A 21,665-nucleotide genomic window follows, 5' to 3' on the forward strand; every position below is an offset into this window, starting at 1 on the left:
TGCTGCCCCATGGCATTGTGCCCCACAGCCCAGACTGACCCTCCACTGCCCAGCCCGGCCCCCCCCACAGCCCAGCCTGGTGCCCCATGGCACTGTGCCCCACAGCCCAGCCTGGCCCTCCACTGCCCAGCTGGGCCCCCCCACAGCCCAGCCTGGTGCCCCATGGTACTGTGCCCCACAGCCCAGCCTGGCCCTCCACTGCCCAGCCCAGCCGCCCCACAGCCCAGCCTGGTGCCCCATGGCAGTGTGCCCCACTGCCCAGCGGCACCCTCTGGGTCAGCTGCACCAGCCTGCGGGGAGTGAGGGGCCAGGGTTACCCTGGGACCCTCCCCCCTGCTCTAACCACTAGACCCGCTCCCCTCCCCAAGCCAGGACTCCTGGGTTCTCTACCCAGCAGTGCTCCTCCCATGGGGTCCAAGGAGCCCCCCCAGCCCAGCCCGTGGAAAGGGGGCGGAGTTTATCGGTTTCTATATATGCAAATAATCCACGTCCCGCCCCTCCTGTTATTTGCATCTCGCGCGGCTGCCGCGTCCTGCGCCCAGTGGACCCATTCCGTGGGGCGCGGCTTATGGAGCCCCGCCCACGCGTATAAGCTCCGCCCCCCGCATGGGGCGGTGCATGGTCAGTGCCCTGCAGTTCAGAAAGTTTGTGAAGTTTGGGGCTGAGCCCTTGAGGGCCCCCGCCCCGCCCGAAAGTTGAGAGAGGCGGGGCGGAGGTTGAGCGACGCGTTTTACCCCCCCCCCCCCGCAGCCTAGGTCCTGCCCCCCCGCCTCCCCTCCCCCCGCGGGACAGCTGGGATCCCGGGTGGCTTCGAACTTGGCTCTGCGAATCGCAGCTGGAGCCCGGCGCGTTACCCCCGCCCCCCCCCCCGCCGCCCTTCCCCGCCCCCGCTCTGCCCCCCCCCCCGGCTGGGCAGGGAGTCGCCCGGCTCGCGCACAGGTTGTGTCGGGGGGCGCTGGACAGAGATTCCCCCCCCTCGCCCCGTGTCTGACCCCCCCCCACAGGCAGGGCCATGGCGGGGCCCCCCCAGGAGCGCCGGCGGCTGCAGGAGGAGACGCGGCTGGTGCTGGAGGCCTTCCTGCAGGGGGCGCTGGGCCGGCGGCCCCCCCTGGGGCACGTGGGGGGCAGCTACCATGACCCCCACTGCTACGCACACAGGTAAGGGGGGGCGGGGCTCACCCCCCTCCAGGGCGCAAGCAGGGAACGGGGGGCCGTGGGAGTGGGAGGGGGCAGAGCTCATGGATTCCCCCCCCGGAGGGGCGGGGGGAGGGAATGTGCAGGTTTGGGGGGTCGGGGTGTTGGCCGTGGAAGGGGGCATGCCGGCGAGAGGAGGGATGGGGAGGAGTGGGGGAGGGGTTGCCCATGGGTGCCCAGGGATACAGGTGACTGGGGGCCGGGGGGGGAGATGGGGGGGAGGGGGTATGCGGAGATGGGTTGCCGGAGGGGGCGGGGCGGGAAGGCAGGATATGCAGGAGGGGGGGTGGGGAGGTTAGAGAGTTTCCAGGGGGCAGGGGGATATGTGGGGGGGGTGGGGGAATGGGGAGATGGGTTGCTCGAGGGAGGGGGAAATGCAAGGGTGGGGGGCTAGGGGGATATATAGGCATGGGGGGAGGGTGGACATGCAGGGATGGGGAGGGCTGGGGGGGCCGGGAGATGCATTCTGGAGAAGAGCTCCCTGGCCCCCTGACTCCCTGCAGGCACCCCGTGGAGCCGGGGGGGGCGCCCTGCCCGGGGGGGGCCTGGAACCCCCTTCACGAGGAGATCAGCCGGGCGGAGGAACGGAAACACGGCTTCAAGACCAGCATGAAGCGGCTGCTCCACCGACGGACCAGCCCCCGCCGGGACCCCCCCGGCCCCCCACCCCTCGGGGCAGAGCCCCGCGAAGGACAGAAGGAGCGGGGGGAGGAGCGCCCCAAGCACACCCGGGGGTTCCCCTTCAAGGCCATGCTGTGGAGGAAGGGCCCCCCTCGGGAGGAGACAGAGCCCCTGCCTCCCCCCTCCGCACCCCCCAACTCTCTGCCGGTCACCCCCTGCTACTGCACAGACACCCTGACCTCACGGCCAGACCCCCTGCCTCTGGGTAAGAGCCCCCCACGGGACCGGGAGAGAACCCAGGAGTCTGGGCTCCCAGCCCCTCCCCGCTGCTCTAACCACTAGACCCCCCCTCCCTTTCCAGAGCCAGGGAGACAACCCAGGAGTCCGGGGTCCCAGCCCTCACGGCTCTAACCCACTAGACCCCCCCTCCCTTTCCAGAGCCTGGGATAGAACCCAGGAGTCCTGGCTCCCAGCCACCACCCCCGATACCCCCGGTCTAACCACTCCCCCCACTCTGCTCCCATTGCTGGGGATAGAACCCAGGAGTCCGGCTCCCCCCTCCCCTACTCTGACCCCCCGCTCTCTCCCCAGGCCCGGCGGCCGAGGACCCCGAGTTCTACAGCCGCCTCGCCCAGAAGCTGGACCGGCTGGTGAGGCTCCAGCACAGCCGGCCTGGCAGCCCCAGTGGGGTCCAGTCCCCTGGGGTCGTGGCCGGGCCCCTCAGCCCGGAGCCGGGCCCCAGGCCCCTAGGTGAGCAGGGGCCTTGGCCCTTCCCCCCACCCCCCGGCCGGCGCCCCCTGGGGGCAGCTCTGGGTCACAGGCCTGTGTCTCTCCCCCAGCCCCGCCGGAGCCGGCCAGCGAGAGGCACAAGGAGCAGGTGATCCAGAGACTGGTGGCCCTGCTGGAGGAGCAAGCCGGGGTCATCAACGAAGAGGTGCCAACCCGGTGCCCCTCACTCCCGACCCGCAGCCCCCTGCCAGCCCGGCCCTGGTCACCCCCCACCGCCCCCGGGCCCTGCCGGTGCCCCTTACTCCCGACCCGCAGCCCCCTGCCAGCCCGGCCCTGGTCACCCCCCACCCCCCGGGCCCTGCCAGTGCCCCTCACTCCCGACCGCAGCCCCCTGCCAGCCCGGCCCTGGTCACCCCCCACCGCCCCCGGGCCCTGCCGGTGCCCCTCACTCCCGACCCGCAGCCCCCTGCCACCCCGGCCCCGGTCACCTCCCGGGCCCTGCCAGTGCCCCTTACTCCCGACCCGCAGCCCCCTGCCAGCCCGGCCCAGGTCACCCCCCACCCCCCGGGCCCTGCCAGTGCCCCTGACTCCCGACCCGCAGCCCCCTGCCAGCCCGACCCTGTCTGTCCCCCACAGATCGAGGCTGACCCTCTGCTCCGCAGTTCCCTGTCCCGCCTGTCGTACCGCGGCTTCTCCCGGCTGGCCGAGGCGTACACCACGCGGGTCGACCCGGGCAGCCCCAGCCCCCAGCTCACCCGGCTGGCCCTGACCATGGAGCTGACGCGGAAGGTGGCCGGAATCAACAGCCACACGGTGCAGACCCTGATGGGCTACAGCCTGCAGTACATGGACATGTTCGTGCCCTGGCTGCAGCAGCAGGGCGGCTGGGTAAGGGGGGGCAGGGTGTGCCGAGGGGCGGGGGTCAGGGTGTGCCGGGGGGCTGGGGGGGGGAGCTGTGCACATGCGGGAGTGGGTGATGTACAGAAGATCTGGGGTGGGGGAACTTTGTATATGGTGTGGGGGAGCTAGGGGGCAGCTGTGGGGCGGCCCCGAGCAGGGAGTGGGGTGGTTGGGGCTTGGAGGCAGGCTGGTGTTGACTCCCTGGCTCATAGTCTGTGGGGCAGAGGCTGCATGAGCCGGGGGTAGTTTTTTTTTGGGGGGGGGGGGATCTGTCTGGGATAACCCCCCCCCAATCTCAGGGACTAATCTCTCTCTCCTGACCCCTGGCAGGAGAGCATCGCAGGACAGGAGGAGATCTTCGATGTCCTGGACTAGCAGCCCCTGGCCGCGGGAGGCTGGGGGGGGGCGGTGTCACAACGCCGGCCCCTCCCCCTTTCCTCCCCAGAATCCGCCTTGCGGGGAGGGTTCAGAACACAGCCATGGAGGGGGGCTTTGGGGAGAGGGTACCTGTCCGGGGGAAGGGCAGAAACTGAGCCAGCCTCCCCAAATTCTCAGGGCAGTTGGGGGGTGGTCACTGGAGGAATCCACCCCACAAAATCTCTGGGTCTGCCCAGGTTTGGGGCCCCAGCAGAGAGCGATCCCCCCCCTGAACTTTTGTTTTGGTGGAGGTGAGTGTTTTTTTTATAAAGGATTTTCAATATATTTTACTATTAAAGCTCCTGGCGTGTCTGTCTTTCTCCTGCCCCTCTCACCTCCTGCGTGACCAGACTGAGGGGGCCCTGCACTGCATCCAGTGCGAGGGGCGGTCCCCTCTGGGGTGGGGTGCCAAGATGCGGGGGAGGGGGGCAGGAAGACGGGACTGCAGTGATGGAGGAAGGGAGTTGCAGTGGGTGAGCTGAGGTTTGCAGGGGTGGGTTAGGGGCACACAGGGTGCCTTGGCAGGGAGTGCGCTAAGGGATGGGGGAGGTGTGGTGGTGGTGGGGTTCAGTAATGGGGAGGGAGTTGCAGTGAGGGGGTGCAGTGGGAGAAGTGCTGGGAGACGGTGGGGATTGCAATGTTAGCAGATGGATGTGCAGTGGGAGGGAGAAGGTTGCAGTGATGGGGTGGAGCAGTAGTGGTTGCAATGAAGGGGAGAGGGTTGCAATGGGGTGTAGTGGTAGGGAGGCCAGCAATGGGGCGGGGGTGCAGTAAGTGGGAGGGGTTGGAGGGGGTGTTGCAGTCACGGGGGAGGCGGATGCAGTAAGGGGGTGATGCAGTGATTGGGGAGAGGGATGCAGTGAGGGAGTGGAGGAGGGGGTGTTGCAGTGTTGGGGGAGGGGATGCAGTGATTGGGGAGGGAATGCAGTGGAGGAGGGGGTGTTGCAGTGTTGAGGGAGGGGATGCAGTGATTGGGGAGGGGATGCAGGGGGGAGTGGAGGAGGGGGTGTTGCAGTCACGGGGGAGGCAGATGCAGTAAGGGGGTGATGCAGTGATTGGGGAGAGGGATGCAGTGAGGGAGTGGAGGAGGGGGTGTTGCAGTGATTGGGGAGGGGATGCAGTGATTGGGGAGTGGAGGAGGGGGTGTTGCAGTCACGGGGGAGGCGGATGCAGTAAGGGGGTGTTGCAGTGATTGGGGAGGGGGATGCAGTGAGGGAGTGGAGGAGGGGGTGTTGCAGTCACGGGGGAGGCGGATGCAGTAAGGGGGTGATGCAGTGATTGGGGAGAGGGATGCAGTGAGGGAGTGGAGGAGGGGGTGTTGCAGTGATTGGGGAGGGGATGCAGTGATTGGGGAGTGGAGGAGGGGGTGTTGCAGTCACGGGGGAGGCGGATGCAGTAAGGGGGTGTTGCAGTGATTGGGGAGGGGGATGCAGTGAGGGAGTGGAGGAGGGGCTGTTGCAGTGATTGGGGAGGGGATGCAGTGATTGGGGAGTGGAGGAGGGGGTGTTGCAGTCACGGGGGAGGCGGATGCAGTAAGGGGGTGTTGCAATGATTGGGGAGGGGGATGCAGTGAGGGAGTGGAGGAGGGGGTGTTGCAGTGTTGGGGGAGGGGATGCAGTGATTGGGGAGGGAATGCAGTGAGGGAGTGGAGGAGGGGGTGTTGCAGTGATTGGGGAGGGGGATGCAGTGAGGGAGTGGAGGAGGGGGTGTTGCAGTGTTGGGGGAGGGGATGCAGTGATTGGGGAGGGAATGCAGTGAGGGAGTGGAGGGGGGTGTTGCAGTGATTGGGGAGGGGGATGCAGTGAGGGAGTGGAGGAGGGGGTGATGCAGTGATTGGGGAGGGAATGCAGTGGGGGAGGGGGATGCAGTGAGGGAGTGGAGGAGGGGGTGTTGCAATGACGGGGGAGGGGATGCAGTGGGGGGTGTTGAGGTTACGGGGGAGGGGCATGCAGGGGGGGAGGGGCATGCAGTGAGAGATGTTGCAAAGGGGGGAGAGCCGCATGACCCCACAGCGCCGGGGATGGGGGGCGGGGCTCCTGGTGACAGGCACCTCCTGCACCCAATAACTGCAGGGGGCGGTTCCACGGGTGGGCGGGCCTGGCTGCTGGGAAGAGCCAATGGGGTTTATGGCTGACAGGGGAGGCGGATCCCTGCCTGGGACGGGCACCAGAGTCTCCACTAAGGTAGCGGGGGCAGGGTCTCATTCCGCGATTGACGCTTCGATCTGCAAATGGGACGGGGCTGCGAGGCTCAGAGCGGAAGAGCGTCATGGGGGTGGGGCTCAGGGTTTGAGTGACACATCGTCCACCAATGGCATTTGCTTTAGGAGGTGGCCGGGAAGGCGAGTCCCTGAGTGACACCTGCCTGGCCCAATGGCATTCTCCTTTGGCTGTTGGGGCTTGTTACCGTCAGTCAGAGACTGGCGGCCAGTGGCGAAGCGAAGATAGGGCGGGCAACATTGAGAGTGACATCCCCCTAGCCCAATGGGAGCTTCACGAGACTGCGAGGACAGGCTTGGAATGCTGAGTGACATCTCCCTCGCCTAATAGGAGCGTCTCTGGGTGGGCGGGCACTCTGAGTGACACCTCCTGCGCCCAATAAGAATACGTAGTGGCTGTGGGGCGGGCCCGGCACTCTGAGTGACACATCCGTCGCCCATTAGGAGCACTTTGGGCTGTGGGGGCGGGTCCGCTACTCTGAATGACAGCTCACTCGCCCAAGAGGAGCACCTCTGGGCTGTGAGGGGTCGGCAAACATGCTGAGTGACATCTCCCTCTCCCAATAGGACCGCCCCTTGCCTGTGGCGGGCGGGCCCGACCTGCTGAGTGACAAGTGCCCGACCTATCGGCGGCGCCCAACGCGAGGGGCGGGCCCGAGGCCCACGGGGGGGCCAATGGAGGCCGAGGGGCGGGGCCGGGCCCTCCCCCGGTATAAGCGGCGGGGGGCGGGGCTCTCGCTCTCTCTGCGCTTCGCTCGCAAGATGGCGGAGGCGACCAACTGCACCATGGAGGTGGGGGCCGGGCCGGCACGTGCGGGGCCCGGCGGGGGGGGCCGTGGCCGGCGGGGGGGCGGCCGTGGGCGGGGGGGCTCTTAGGGGGGGCGGGGGCCGTGGCCGGCGGGGGGCTCTCGGGGGGGGGCGTCTCAGGGGGTGGGGGCCGTGGCTGGGGAGGGGGGGGAACTCGGGGGGGGCGGGGGCCGTGGCCGGCGGGGGCTCTCGGGGGGGGGCGTCTCGGGGGGGCGGGGGCCGTGGCCGGCGGGGGGGGTCTCGGGGACCTCTCGCCCGCGGACAAAGGGGTGGGGGCGGATCCGCGGGGGCTGGGCGGGCCCTGTGGGGGGCGGGGGGGGCGGGGCCATGTCCCAGCGCTGCGGAGCGCGGGGAGCCTGTGGCTGGTTTCCGGTCTCGCGAGCTCAGCGGGGCGGGGGTCGGGAGTGAGGGGCACTGGCAGAGCTGGGGGGGCTGGGGGTCGGGAGTGTGGGGCACTGGCAGAGCTGGGGGGGCTGGGGGTCGGGAGTGAGGGGCACTGGCAGAGCTGGGGGGGGTCGGGAGTGTGGGGCACTGGCAGAGCTGGGGGGGGCTGGGGGTCGGGAGTGAGGGGCACTGGCAGAGCTGGGGGGGGCTGGGGGTCAGGAGTGAGGGGCACTGGCAGAGCTGGGGGGGGCTGGGGGTCGGGAGTGTGGGGCACTGGCAGAGCTGGGGGGGTCAGGGGGTCGGGAGTGTGGGGCACTGGCAGAGCTGGGGGGGTCAGGGGGTCGGGAGTGAGGGGCACTGGCAGAGCTGGGGGGGCTGGGGGTCGGGAGTGTGGGGCACTGGCAGAGCTGGGGGGGCTGGGGGTCGGGAGTGAGGGGCACTGGCAGAGCTGGGGGGGGTCGGGAGTGTGGGGCACTGGCAGAGCTGGGGGGGGCTGGGGGTCGGGAGTGAGGGGCACTGGCAGAGCTGGGGGGGTCAGGGGGTCGGGAGTGTGGGGCACTGGCAGAGCTGGGGGGGTCGGGAGTGAGGGGCACTGGCAGAGCTGGGGGGGGCTGGGGGTCGGGAGTGAGGGGCACTGGCAGAGCTGGGGGGGGCTGGGGGTCAGGAGTGAGGGGCACTGGCAGAGCTGGGGGGGGCTGGGGGTCGGGAGTGTGGGGCACTGGCAGAGCTGGGGGGGTCAGGGGGTCGGGAGTGTGGGGCACTGGCAGAGCTGGGGGGGTCAGGGGGTCGGGAGTGTGGGGCACTGGCAGAGCTGGGGGGGGCTGGGGGTCGGGAGTGTGGGGCACTGGCAGAGCTGGGGGGGTCAGGGGGTCGGGCGTGTGGGGCACTGGCAGAGCTGGGGGGGCTGGGGGTCGGGCGTCTGGGGCACTGGCAGAGCTGGGGGGGCTGGGGGTCGGGAGTGTGGGGCACTGGCAGAGCTGGGGGGGGCTGGGGGTCGGGAGTGTGGGGTACTGGCAGAGCTGGGGGGGGTCGGGAGTGAGGGGCACTGGCAGAGCTGGGGGGGGTCGGGAGTGTGGGGCACTGGCAGAGCTGGGGGGGGCTGGGGGTCGGGAGTGTGGGGCACTGGCAGAGCTGGGGGGGTTCGGGAGTGAGGGGCACTGGCAGAGCTGGGGGGGTCAGGGGGTCGGGAGTGAGGGGCACTGGCAGAGCTGGGGGGGGTCAGGGGGTCGGGAGTGTGGGGCACTGGCAGAGCTGGGGGGGGCTGGGGGTCGGGAGTGTGGGGCACTGGCAGAGCTGGGGGGGTCGGGAGTGAGGGGCACTGGCAGAGCTGGGGGGGGCTGGGGGTCGGGAGTGTGGGGCACTGGCAGAGCTGGGGGGGGTCGGGAGTGAGGGGCACTGGCAGAGCTGGGGGGGGGCTGGGGGTCGGGAGTGTGGGGCACTGGCAGAGCTGGGGGGGGTCGGGAGTGTGGGGCACTGGCAGAGCTGGGGGGGGTCAGGAGTGAGGGGCACTGGCAGAGCTGGGGGGCTGTTCTGTTCCCGGCCTGGCTTGGTGCTGATCTTGCGAGGGGGTGGAGCCCCCCATGACCTGTGTCACCCCTCCCCTGGCAGCTGACAGCAGTGGCCCCGGGCACAGTGTTAGGGAGACCCTGGCTCTGGGGGGCTCGGCCCCCCCCGGTTCCCGAGCCCCCCATTGACTTGTCTCCGTTACTTTCTCCTAGAATTTTGTAGCCACCCTGGCTAATGGGATGAGCCTGCAGACTGCGGTAGAAGATGTAAATATCCTTTGAGTGAGGGGCCAGGCCAGGGCTCGGGGGCTAGTGACCCCCAGGGCCGGCCGGCCGTGTACATCTCCCCCGGCCTGTTCCCAGCACTGCCTGGTGACATCCCCCCGGCCCGTTCCCAGTGACAAATGCCCCCCCACCCCTGCTGGCCAGCGACCATCCCCCATTTCAACTGACCGCCCTGGTCCTCACCCTGCCCCATCTAGAGGGTTCCCTCCCTTGGCAGCCAGCCCCAGAACCCCCCTTCAGAGTCAGATAAACCATGGGGGGGGGGACCGAAGGGATCCAGAACCACCACCCCCCCCCCGAAATCCCAGCTCAGAGTGTCTGCCTGCTCCACCGGCAGGTTGCGACCCATCCCCTGCACATTGCTCAGCCCTAAGGGGGGCAGTGGGTGTCCATGGGGTGGCGGAGAAGAACCTCTAGGGCCCCTGCAGTCTCCTGGGGGGCGCTCTGTGCAGGGGGGTCCCATAGGAAGCTCCTAGGGCCCCATGTTCTGTATGGGGGTTACTGGCTGGGAGTTTTTGAGGGAGCTGCGTAGTTCACTGCATGGGGGGGTGGGTCGCTGCTGGGGAGGCTGAATGCATGGTTGGACCTCGGGGGGTGGGGAGTGGCTGTTGGAGTGTGAGTGGGGCTCTGTGTCTGGGTGGGCAGGTAGCTGCTGGGGGGATGCGGGGCTCTGTGCCTGGGGGGGGCAGGTAGGTGCCAGGGGAATGGGGGGCTTTGTGCTTGGGTGGAGCAGGTAGCTACTGGGGGGAGCGGGGGCAGGTGGCTGCAGGGGAGGGAGGGGGGAACTCTGTAATTTCCCAGTTTCCTTAACTCTGTCTCCAGCCCCAGCTCCTGTGATGCATTGTGGGTGCGGTCGGTGGGGGCACGGAGGTGGGGCGCGGGGAGACCCAGCTCTGCGGGGGGCTGGAATGGGGGGGCTTGGGGCTACGCATCCCAGCCCTGCATTGTTCCTTCCAAACAGACATGCTCTGGGCCGCACCAGGGGAGGGGGCAGGATGGGGGGCTGGGTCCCTGGCCTTCAGCCTGGCCCCCCAGAGTGGTGCTGTCTGCTGCCAGGGGACCCCCTGTTCCACGTGGGCCCTGCAGAAATGGAAGTGGTGGCACCAGGCGGGGGCTGGTGTGAGGGACTGGGGGGGGATACAGGCTGGGCTGGGCCCGTGGGACAGGTCAGAGGAGTGGATACTGGCCAGACTTGGCACATGGGGCTGATGTTTGGGCTTGGGGGTGGATACAGGCCGGGCTGGGCCCATGGGGCAGATGTGGGGGCTGGATACCAGCTGGGCTGGGCCCGTGGGGCTGATGTGGGGAGTGGATACTGGCTGGGCCGGCTGTGCTTCGGCCCCATCCCTAAGGTGTGTTTGGGGGAGTCCGTCTGACTGTGGCCCCCCCCGACCCCCAGGTGTCCTGTCCCCAGGCCGAGAGCAGTGTGAAGCCCACAGCCGAGGAGATGACGTCCAAGGATTATTACTTCGACTCCTACGCCCACTTTGGCATCCACGAGGTCAGTGTGGGGGGGAGGCTGCCCCCCAGGGGCGTGGGGGGGCAGATGTCCCCATGGGGTACTTGGTTTCATGGGCATGTCCCTGCCACTTGCCCCCGTCCCACCCCCAGGAGGAAGTGGAGGATGAGGTGCACTGGGGGGCTGGGGGGTCCCCCTTCCCCCCCAGGTGATGCTGAAGGACGAGGCGTGTGGGGTTGGGGGGCCCCGCTGACCCCCCTGTCCCCCCAGGAGATGTTGAAGGACCCGGGGAGGGAGCTGGAAGGGATTGTGGGGCCACCGCTGACCCCCCCATATCCCCTCAGGAGATGCTGAAGGACAAGGGGCGCGGGGAGGGGGTTGGGTGTCCCCCCAGGAGATGCTGAAGGACGAGGAGTGCGGGGAGGGGTTGGGGGGCCCCCACTGACCCTCCCCGTGTCCCCCCAGGAGATGCTGAAGGACGAGGTGCGCGGGGAGGGGGTTGGGTGTCCCCCCAGGAGATGCTGAAGGACGAGGAGTGCGGGGAGGGGTTGGGGGGCCCCCACTGACCCTCCCCGTGTCCCCCCAGGAGATGCTGAAGGACGAGGTGCGCGGGGAGGGGGTTGGGTGTCCCCCCAGGAGATGCTGAAGGACGAGGTGCGCGGGGAGGGGGTTGGGTGTCCCCCCAGGAGATGCTGAAGGACGAGGAGTGCGGGGAGGGGTTGGGGGGCCCCCACTGACCCTCCCCGTGTCCCCCCAGGAGATGCTGAAGGACGAGGTGCGCACTCTGACCTACAGAAACTCCATGTTCCATAACCGGCACCTCTTCAAGGACAAGGTGGTTCTGGACGTGGGCAGCGGCACTGGGATTCTCTGCATGTTCGCGGCCAAGGCGGGCGCCAAGCGGGTCATCGGGGTGAGTCGTCCCCCCTCCCCGCTGGGCCCCCTGACCCCTTGCTTCCCAGCCAGTCGCCACCCCCCCTCACGGCAGGACTAAGTATTGTCCAGACTGTCCCTGATGGGATTTGTCCAACCCGCTCTTAAAAATCCCCAATGATGGAGATTCCACCACCGCCCTGGGCAATTTATTCCGGTGCTTCACCAGCCTGTCAGGACGTTTCTCCTAATGTCCAACCTAAACCGCCCTGGCTGCATAAGAACGGCCACACTGGGTCAGACTCAAGGTCCATCCAGCCCAGGATCCTGTCGGCCAACAGTGGCCAATGCCAGGTGCCCCAGAGGGAGTGAACCTTACAGGTAATGATCAGTGATCTCTCTCCTGCCATCCATCTCCACCCTCTGACAAACAGAGGCTAGGGACACCATTCCTTACCCATCCTGGCTAATAGCCATTAATGGACTTAACCTCTGTGAATTTATCCAGTTCTCTTTTAAACCCTGTTATAGTCCTAGGCTTCACAACCTCCTGAGGCAAGGAGTTCCACAGGTTGATTGTGCGCTGAGTGAAGAAGAACTTCCTTTTATTTGTTTTAAACCTGCTGCCCATTAATTTCATTGCGTGGCCCCTAGTTCTAAAATTATGGGAACAAGTAAATAACTTTTCCTTATTCACTTTCTGCACAGCACTCATGATTTGATAGACCTCTATCATATCCCCCCTTAGTCGCCTCTTTTCCAAGCTGAAAAGTCCTAGCCTCTTCAATCTCTCCTCATAGGGGACCCTTAGTTGAACCTTTTCTAATGCCAGTATATCTTTTTTTGAGATGCGGGGACACATCTGTACGCCGTATTCAAGATGTGGGCATACCATGGATTTATATAAGGGCAATAAGATATTCTCTGTCTTATTCTCTCTCCCTTTTTTAATGATTGCTAACATCCCGTTTGCTTTTTTGACTGCCGCTGCGCACTGCGTGGATGTCTTCGGAGAACTATCCACGATGACTCCAAGATCTTTCTCCTGAAAATTTAAGCCCATGGCTTCTTGTCCGATCCTCAGAGGTTCAGAAGAACAAATTTTTGTTCTCTCCTTGTAACTGCCTTTTCTGTACTTGCAAATTGTTCTCACGTCCCCGCTCCGGCTTCTCTTCTCCAGGCTAAACAAACCCTGTTTTTTTTCAATCTTCCCCCATAGCTAATGTTTTCTAGACTTTTCATGATTTTTGTTGCTCTTCTCTGGACTTTCTCCAATTTGTTCCCTCTCTCCTGCAATGTGGCGCCCAGAACTGGACCCAGTACTCCAGCTGAGACCAGATCAGCACAGAGCAGAGCGGACGATTTGCTTCTCGTGTCTTGCTGTTCACAGCAGCGTTACACTGTTGACTCTCATTCAGCTTGTGATCCACTCTGACCCCCAGATCACTTTCCGCAGGACCCCTTCCTAGGCAGTCATTGCCCTTGTGTGTGCGCATCTGATTGTTCCTTGCGAAGTGGAGAACTTCGCATTTGTCCTGACTGAATTTCATCCGATTTACTTCCGACCATTTCTCCAGTTTGTCTGGATCGTTTTGAAGTTTAATCCTATTCCCCAAAGCACTTGCAACCCCTCCCAGCTCGGTATTGTCCGCAAACTTTATCAGTGTCCTCTCTGTGCCATTATCTAAATCCTTGCTGAAGATATTGAACAGTACCGGACCCAGAACTGATCCCTGTGGGACCCCGCTCGTTATTCCCTTCCAGCCTGACTGTGAACCCCTGATAACTACCCTCTGGCAATGATTTGCCCCCCTTTCTCTCCTCCCAGGGCCCCCCTCCCAGCCTCCCTGTTCTGCCCCTGCCCCGGGATGGGGGGCGTTGCTCTTGGGGGTTCATCTCTCCCCACTGACCCTCCCCGGCTCCGCTTATCCCAGCCCTGGCGGGGGCACGTCGTCTCCCCACTGACCCCTGCTCCCCTTGCAGATTGAGTGCTCCAGCATCTCTGACTACGCTGTCAAAATCGTCAAAGCCAACAAGCTGGACCATGGTGAGTGGGAGCCCCCCTGCCCCCCCCATTGTCTTCCCTGGGGCGCTGCCCCTGGAGCTCCCACAATCCCCTGCTGTCTCCCCTGGGGTGTCCCCCTCCCCCCACGCCCTCTCCCCTGGGGTGCTGCCTCTCTGGAGCCACCCCCCCCCCTCTTGCTCCCAGGGTGCCCCCCGGAGCCTGCTCATGGCTCCTCCCACCCGGACTGGGGCGGCTCTCCCCACAGGGCCCCGCCCTGCACCTCCATAACAAGAAACAGCAGCTCATCCCCATCCTCCCTGGAGCCGCTCCCCCTCCCCCACGTCTGGCCCATCCCCCGCGCTGAGACCCCCGTCTCCTCCCCCGCAGTGGTGTCCATCATCAAGGGCAAGGTGGAGGAGGTGGAGCTGCCGGTGGAGAAGGTCGACATCATCATCAGCGAGTGGATGGGTTACTGCCTCTTCTACGAGTCCATGCTCAACACTGTCATCTACGCCCGCGACAAGTGGCTGGTGAGTCCTTCCAGGCCCCCTTCTCTACCCCCTGCAGCCAGCTGGGTCCCCTTCCCTGCCCCCCGACAGCCAGCCGGGCCCCATTCCCCGACCTGCCATGGGGCCAGACGGGAGCTGGCGCCCTCGGACGGGACAGGCCCTGTGTCCCATTCCCTGAGCCAGCCAGTCTCCACCTTGGGGTGGGTCAGAGCTGGCGTCCCGTACAGGGGAAAGGCCCCGTGCCCCATTCCCCATCCCCCTGAGCCAGCCAGTCCCTGCCCTGGAGCCAAGTGGGAGCCGGTGCCCCCTAGACAGGAACAGGCCCCATTCCCCGCCCCCCGAGCCAGCCAGTCCCTGCCCCTTAGTGGGGCAAGGCCCTGTGTTCTGTTCTGGGGACCCTGTGCCTAGGTGCTGTAGGGGTGAGGGAGCTTTGGGGATTTTAGGGGCTGTGATGCAGTGACCCACCCCCTTCCCCCCCGCCCCGTTTGTCTCCCCAGACCCCCGACGGACTCATCTTCCCTGACCGGGCCACCCTGTATGTCACAGCCATAGAGGACCGGCAGTATAAGGACTACAAGATCCACTGTGAGTGGGGGGGCGGCAGCCCCTCTTGGGGGGCTGGCTAAGTGTCTGCAGGGTGCTGGTCCTGGTGACTCTCCCTGCCTGCGGGCAGTGTTGCTGTTGCTCTGGGGGGGGGGGTCTTCGTGTGGCCCTGGCTCTCTGTCCCTGGTGGGGGCGGGTCTCTTGTTCTGCCCCCGTGGGGTCTGCCTGACACCCCACCCCCCCATTAAATCATAGAATATCAGGATTGGAAGGGACCTCACGAGGTCATCTAGTCCAACCCCCTGCTCAAAGCAGGACCAATCCCTAATTAAATCATCCCAGCCAGGGCTTTGTCAAGCCTGACCTTAAAAACTTCTAGGGAAGGAGGTTCCACCACCTCCCTAGGGAACCCATTCCAGTGCTTCACCCTCCTCCTAGAGAAATAGTGTTTCCTAATATCCAACCTAAACCTCCCCCACAGCAACTTGAGACCGTTACTCCTCGTTCTGTCATCAGCTACCACTGAGAACAGTCCAGATCCATCCTCTTCGGAACCCCCTTTCAGGTAGTTGAAAGCAGCTATCAAATCCCCCCTCATTCTTCTCTTCCGCAGACTAAACAATCCCAGCTCCCTCAGCCTCTCCTCGTAAGTCATGTGTTCCAGTCCCCTCATCATTTTTGTTGCTCTCCGATGGACACTTCCCAATTTTTCCACATCCTTCTTGTAGTGTGGGGCCCAAAACTGGACACAATACTCCAGATGAGGCCTCACCAATGTTGAATAGAGGGGAACGATCACATCCCTCGATCTGCTGGCAATGCCCCTACATATACATCCCAAAATGCCATTGGCCTTCTTGGCAACAAGGGCACACTGTTGACTCATATCCAGCTTCTTGTCCACTGTAACCCCTAGGTCCTTTTCTGCAGAACTGCTGCCGAGCCATTCGGTCCCTAGTCTGTAGCGGTGCATGGGATTCTTCCGTCCTAAGTGCAGGACTCTGCACTTGTCCTTGTTGAATCTCATCAGATTTCTTTTGGCCCAATCCTCTAATTTGTCTAGGTCCCTCTGTATCCTATCCCTACCCTCCAACATATCTACCCCTCCTCCCAGTTTAGTGTCATCTGCAAACTTGCTGAGGGTGCAATCCACACCATCCTCCAGATCATTAATAAAGATATTGAACAAAACCGGCCCCAGGACCTACCCCTGGGGCACTCCACTTGACACCAGCTGCCAACTAGACATGGAGCCATTGATCACTAACTGTTGAGCTCGACAATCTAGCCAGCTTTCTATCCACCTTATAGTCCGTTCATCCAGGCCATGCTTCTTTAACTTACTGGCAAGAATACTGTGGGAGACCGTGTCAAAAGCTTTGCTAAAGTCAAGGAACAACATGTCCACCGCTTTCTCCTCATCCACAGAGCCAGTTATCTCGTCATAGAAGGCAATTAGATTAGTCAGGCATGACTTGCCCTTGGTGAATCCATGCTGACTGTTCCTGATCACTTTCCTCTCCTCTAAGTGCTTCAGAATTGATTCCTTGAGGACCTGCTCCATGATTTTTCCAGGGACTGAGGTGAGGCTGACTGGCCTGTAGTTCCCAGGATCCTCCTTCTTCCCTTTTTTAAAGATGGGCACTACATTAGCCTTTTTCCAGTCGTCCGGGACTTCCCCGGATCACCATGAGTTTTCAAAGATAATGGCCAGTGGCTCGGCAGTCACATCTGCCAACTCCTTTAGAACTCTTGGATGCAGCGCATCCGGCCCCATGGACTGGTGCACGTCCAGCTTTTCTAAATAGTCCCGAACCACTTCTTTCTCCACAGAGGGCTGGTCATCTCCTCCCCATGCTGTGCTGCCCAGTGCAGCAGTCTGGGAGCTGACCTTGTTCGTGAAGACAGAGGCAAAAAAAGCATTGAGTACATTAGCTTTTTCCACATCCTCTGTCATTAGGTTGCCTCCCTCATTCAGTAAGGGACCCACACTTTCCTTGACTTTCTTCTTGTTGCTAACATACCTGAAGAAACCCTTCTTGTTACTCTTAACATCTCTTGCTAGCTGCAACTCCAGGTGTGATTTGGCCTTCCTGATCTCACTCCTGCATGCCCAAGCAATATTTTTATACTCTTCCCTGGTCATTTGTCCAATCTTCCACTTCTTGTAAGCTTCTTTTTTGTGTTTAAGAGCAGCAAGGATTTCACTGTTAAGCCAAGCTGGTCGCCTGCCATATTTACTATTCTTTCTACACATCGGGACGGTTTGTCCCTGTAACCTCAATAAGGATTCTTTAAAATACAGCCAGCTCTCCTGGCCTCCTTTCCCCCTCACGTTGTTCTCCCAGGGGAGCCTGCCCATCAGTTCCTTGAGGGAGTCAGTCTGCTTTTCTGAAGTCCAGGGTCCATATTCAGCTGCTCTCCTTTCTTCCCTGTGTCAGGATCCCGAACTCGACCATCTCATGGTCACTGCCTCCCAGGTTCCCATCCACTTTTGATTCCCCTACTAATTCTTCCTGGTTTGTGAGCAGCAGGTCAAGAAGAGCTCTGCCCCTAGTTGGTTCCTCCAGCACTTGCACCAGGAAATTGTCCCCGCACCGCTGTATTGCTCTCCCAGCAGATATCAGGGTGATTGATTCCTGGCTGCAGCCGTCGCCCCTGCACCCCAACCCTCTGCCCCAGCCCTGAGCCCCTCCCGCTCCCCAAACCCCTCATCCCCAGCTCCATTGGGTCAGGCATCAACAGTTTTCTTCAACTTGGTCGCCAGAAAAAAAGTTTGAAAACTAGTGGGTTAAAGCAACCCAGACACCCATGGCAGGTATGCGGGGGGTCACTGAAAATCTTATTCATCATCTAAGAAAGTTCGACCAGCCCCAGAGGATGGGACACATCACCTCCCAGGTTAACGAATCTTCCAGTCTTACCCAAATACGCGCTTTCCGCCAATTCTTAACAACTAAACGAAAAAATTTTAAGAAAAGAGAGAATTTGTTAAAAGCTCAGTGCACATACAGGCATGAACACAGCACTGAGATCAGATTCGCCTCAGAGGTGATGAGCTTTGTAGTTGCTAAGCATTCTTGCAGAATTAGTCCGTAGGTTATAGTCCAGTGTCCATATTCAGGGTGTCACGGACTCTCAGGTCGTGCCCACCCTTGGCCCCATGCGGTCCCTGCGGGGAACCCCTTTCAGTGTGACAGCCCTTCTCGGGGGTTAAGCCCCTCCGCCTCCTGGAACTGCACCTTAGCACGCCTGTCTCTGCTGTGGGCCCCCTCAGGGAGTCCCCTCGCTCTGGACCCTGGGGCCTCCACTCCCAGAGGGAATAATGACCCCCTGTTCTCTAGCCCAGAGTGACTCTCAGCCAGCGTAAAACAGGAGGGTTTATTGAGCATCTGAACCCAGCACAGGAAACTCTCCGGGTCACAGGCCTGGCCTCCCTCAGCCCAGCACATCCCAGTCTCTCCTGCATCCAGGTGGACTCTGCCTGCTCCCCTCTCCAGCCCCGAGCCCCCCTGCTTCCCAGCTGGGCAGCTGAGATCACCGGCCCCAAGCCCCCCTCTGTCTATTGTCTTCTCTCCAGGTAAACAGGGTCGCCTGAGCCCCCTCTCCCCTCTTCTGTCCTCTGGCCCCTCTGGCTGGAACCTGGCTGGTCAGGTCACCGGTGTCCTCTCTTCACAGCCCATTGTCTTCCCACTGGCCAGAACCGGCTGTGACCCCCAAGCTGGGCCTCCTGGCCACCAGTCGCTGGGGTCTCCGTTCTCCAGGCCATTGGCTGGGGTCCCAAGTCCCTCGCTCGTCCCCTGTACCAACAAACTCCCTCTCCCATCACCTCCTTAAACCAGTAACATGCAGGGAAACTTGAGTCCCACCCCCTTGGCATGCAAACCATTGGAAAAACCAGGAAACACCCCCCCCCCCACCTCCTCACACAGGGTGATCCAGATTGGACTGGATATCTGGCCCCTGACTTAAACTTCCCCTGCAGGAAGCATCAAGAAGATCTGAGAGAAAATTATCAGGACCCAAGGGGTTTTTATGTAGCTCCAGGCCTTCTCTGGACAGCTTGGAGTCCTTAGGGGAACAATAGGCAATCATGGAGACTTCGAAGTAGCCCTGTTTCCTATGCATCCCCGGTAATTAGCTACACAGATTAACATAAGGCAGTTGATCCATTAGGCAGTTTATCACGGACTTTAAAGAGACAGAGACAAGTCATCTAAATGTTAATATTCCCTTTTGATCTCTGAATCAACAGCCTTAGTGACAGACAGGTGCTCTTTGTTTATGTGGCTAACATCTAATCAGATGTAAGTAAACACACACAATTAGGATCACCCCCAATTCTCTAACAGTCCAGGTTTGCTCTGCAGAGTTGGAGCCTATCTAGCACAGAATGGCCCTAATTACCGTTTACACACTTTTCTAAGGTATTTGGGTCATTTATCCTGCAGGGGGCTTAACCCTTTCTGGCCCCGTGTCACACTGTATAAGATTTGTTGCCGTTATAGCCACGGCATGGTCCCTCCTCTAATCCGATAACGTCTCCTCTGCCAGGGTGGGAGAACGTCTATGGCTTCGACATGTCCTGCATCAAGGACGTGGCCATCAAGGAGCCGCTGGTGGACGTGGTGGATCCAAAGCAGCTGGTCACCAACGCCTGCCTCATCAAGGTGCAGCCCGGGGGACAGGCCTGCCCCTGGCAAGGGGGCCATGCAAGGGGGTGGATGCCAGGGGATGCAATTCCAGCCTGTGGAACTCCCTGCCACTGGATGGCACTGGGGCTGAGAGTCCCCCTCTGCCCAGCTTTTGCCACCCACCAGGGAGCCCCCCACACAGGGTCTGGCATTGGGGGTGTTATGCATCTCTGGGGCGGGGGGGAGTGTGTGTGTGTGGGCAGCGCTGACCCTGCTCCTCCCGCAGGAGGTCGACATCTACACGGTGAAGGTGGAGGACCTGACGTTCACCTCGCCCTTCTGCCTCCAAGTGAAGCGCAATGACTACATCCACGCGCTCGTGGCGTATTTCAACATCGAGTTCACCCGTTGCCACAAGCGGACCGGCTTCTCCACCAGTACGGCCCGGGCGGGGCCAGGGGGCGGGGACTCTGGGTGAGGGGCGGGGCCATGGGAAGGGACTAAGGGGTAGTGTTGGGGCAAAGGAGGGGATGGGAACTGGGGGTGGGGCTCGGGGAGGGGGCAGGGCCAAGGGATAGGACTCTAGGGGAGGGGTGGGGCTGGCACTAGGCCCCTTCCCCTGACCCCCTCTTCGCTCCCCCAGGCCCCGAGTCGCCCTACACCCACTGGAAGCAGACGGTGTTCTACATGGAGGACTACCTGACGGTGAAGACGGGCGAGGAGATCTTCGGCACCATCAGCATGAAGCCCAATGCCAAGAACAACGTGAGTGACGGGCTGGGGGGCACCGGTGGAGATGCCCATATCTGGGCTCATGGGGGGAGCCCCACACACACACACCCAGGTTCTGAAGAGCTGGATTGTGGCCCCGTGATGGTCCTCTAAAGGGCATTGCCCTGTGGAACTCCCTGCTACTGGATTCTGAAGCAGAGGGGGGGATGGGGGGCCAGTGCAGTGCATGCTGGGAGGCAGGGAGTGGTGGGCCAGACCCCCATGACTTACCCCACCACCCCATCTCTCCCCTGCAGCGGGACCTGGACTTCACCATCGACCTGGACTTCAAGGGCCAGCTGTGTGAGCTGTCCTGCTCGACGGATTACCGCATGCGCTAGCCCCCCATGTCTGCCCCCCATTGTGCCGTGTGCCCCCCCGGGGCGGGCCCAGAGCCGTGGGCGCCGGCCATGACTCCCCTTCTCATGGCGAGGGGGGGTACAGAGCTGCCGCTGACTCTCCCCTCCCTGCGTGGCCCTTGGCGGGGGGGGGGGGGAGGACACGGACACTATCTCCCTCTGCCTTGGGGCCCCCCCATCCCTCCCTCCCGTCTGCTTTTAAACCAGCGACCCCCCCCAGTAACAAGTACCTCACTGCCCCCCCCCACACACACACACACTCTGCTGTGCTGTGGGGCACCCACGAGAGGTGCCAGGGCCTGGCTGCGTCCCTCTGCTCCGGTGGGGGGGTGGGGCTGCCCTGTTTTTTAGCGGAGGGAGGGCAGGGCAGGGGCGCTATGGGGAGGGTCCCCAGTTTGTGTTTTGCTGACGGTTCTGGTCTCTAATCTCCCCCCCCCCCCCCCCTTTACCCCCGCCCGGTTGACACATCGTGACTGTTTCATAAGTTATGTTTTTATATGGTTACATTCATGAGAAAATAAAGAGATGAAATGGGGCCCCTGGCTGCCTGGGGAGGGAGGGGGGCCCTCAAACTGTGACCCCCCCCATGGCTTCCTGGGTAGGGTGGGCCTGGCATGCCTAAACTGGCTCCTGCTGCTCTGTACCCCAAAAACCTGCCTGTGGTGGGGCACCCTGCGGGCCCCCAGCCTCTATCCTACTCCTCAAGGGGTGGGCTCCCTAATAGCAGGGCCCAGGGCCCCCCTGCAGCCCTTTGTCCCAGAACCCTCCTGGCAGGGAGGTGGGGGCTCCCCTCTCGGGGCAGCCCCCCAGGTGCCATCAGGAGCTGTATGGCTACAATAGCAGAGTTGTATCTGCTGGAGGTGGGGGCAGAACACAGGCCTCCTGGCTCCCCCCCCACCCCCGCTGTACTAAGCGGTAGCTGTGTGGTGACTGGGGGGGCCCCCTGTGGGGGTGTGGCTTAGAGCTGGGGCCTCTGTCACCCCTGAGCCCTGGCTGCCCACTTCCTGGATGAGTGGCCACAATGGGGTCTCACAGGGCGTGGAGGTGGCATCTTTGGGTGGGGGCTTCCTGGACACCCCCCAATCTAGAAAAATACCCAGGGGTGGGAGCTGCCCTCAGCCTGGTCCACCCCCCTTTGTGGGGCCCCAGTGCTGCCCTGTCTGTGCCCCCCTAGCCTGGCACAGGGGGACCCTGAGCTCTGTCTGGGGGAAGGGTCTGGGCGGTGCCTGGTGTGGGCCCTGATCTCAGTGCGTGTGGGGGTTGGGAGTTGCCTCTCATGGCCTGGGACCCCCATGGTGGAGGGGCTGGTGCCTGCACTGTGGGGCTTCCACTGAGACTATAACAGATGCCAGGTACAGACCAACTGAGGGGGGAGAGCACCCCCCCCCCCCAGCTAGCTAAGGGGCACACGTGGCGGGGGGTGTTCAGGCTCTGGGTGTTTTCCATGGAAGC

At 63.0% G+C, this 21,665-nt stretch overlaps 2 protein-coding genes across 5 annotated transcripts; both read left to right on the top strand.

The window, feature by feature from the left end:
• Window positions 1–661: 661 nt before the first annotated feature.
• On the top strand, window positions 662–4,154 carry BCL2L12 (BCL2 like 12). Its single transcript, XM_078850027.1, has 6 exons — window positions 662–1,158; window positions 1,698–2,080; window positions 2,407–2,565; window positions 2,655–2,749; window positions 3,181–3,432; window positions 3,775–4,154. The coding sequence occupies exons 1-6, from the start codon at window positions 1,013–1,015 to the stop codon at window positions 3,817–3,819; spliced, it is 1,080 nt and encodes a 359-aa protein (XP_078706153.1). The 5' UTR covers window positions 662–1,012; the 3' UTR covers window positions 3,820–4,154.
• Window positions 4,155–6,754: 2,600 nt separating this feature from the next.
• Window positions 6,755–20,836, top strand: PRMT1 (protein arginine methyltransferase 1). Of its 4 annotated transcripts, none has more exons than XM_078850024.1 (11): window positions 6,808–6,871; window positions 8,989–9,042; window positions 10,460–10,561; window positions 11,277–11,432; window positions 13,376–13,439; window positions 13,785–13,927; window positions 14,404–14,491; window positions 19,004–19,119; window positions 19,370–19,520; window positions 19,727–19,848; window positions 20,112–20,836. In XM_078850024.1, exons 1-11 carry the CDS (start codon window positions 6,842–6,844, stop codon window positions 20,193–20,195), a joined length of 1,110 nt encoding a protein of 369 aa, XP_078706150.1. In that variant the 5' UTR covers window positions 6,808–6,841; the 3' UTR covers window positions 20,196–20,836. The 4 variants fall into 4 exon arrangements, with proteins under 4 accessions (XP_078706149.1, XP_078706150.1, XP_078706151.1 ...); XM_078850025.1 differs by having other exon boundaries at window positions 10,475–10,561; XM_078850023.1 differs by lacking the exon at window positions 8,989–9,042 and having other exon boundaries at window positions 6,755–6,871.
• Window positions 20,837–21,665: the final 829 nt, after the last annotated feature.

This window comes from Lepidochelys kempii, chromosome 23 (assembly GCF_965140285.1).
Source record: "Lepidochelys kempii isolate rLepKem1 chromosome 23, rLepKem1.hap1, whole genome shotgun sequence".
Lineage (NCBI taxonomy): Eukaryota > Metazoa > Chordata > Testudines > Cheloniidae > Lepidochelys > Lepidochelys kempii.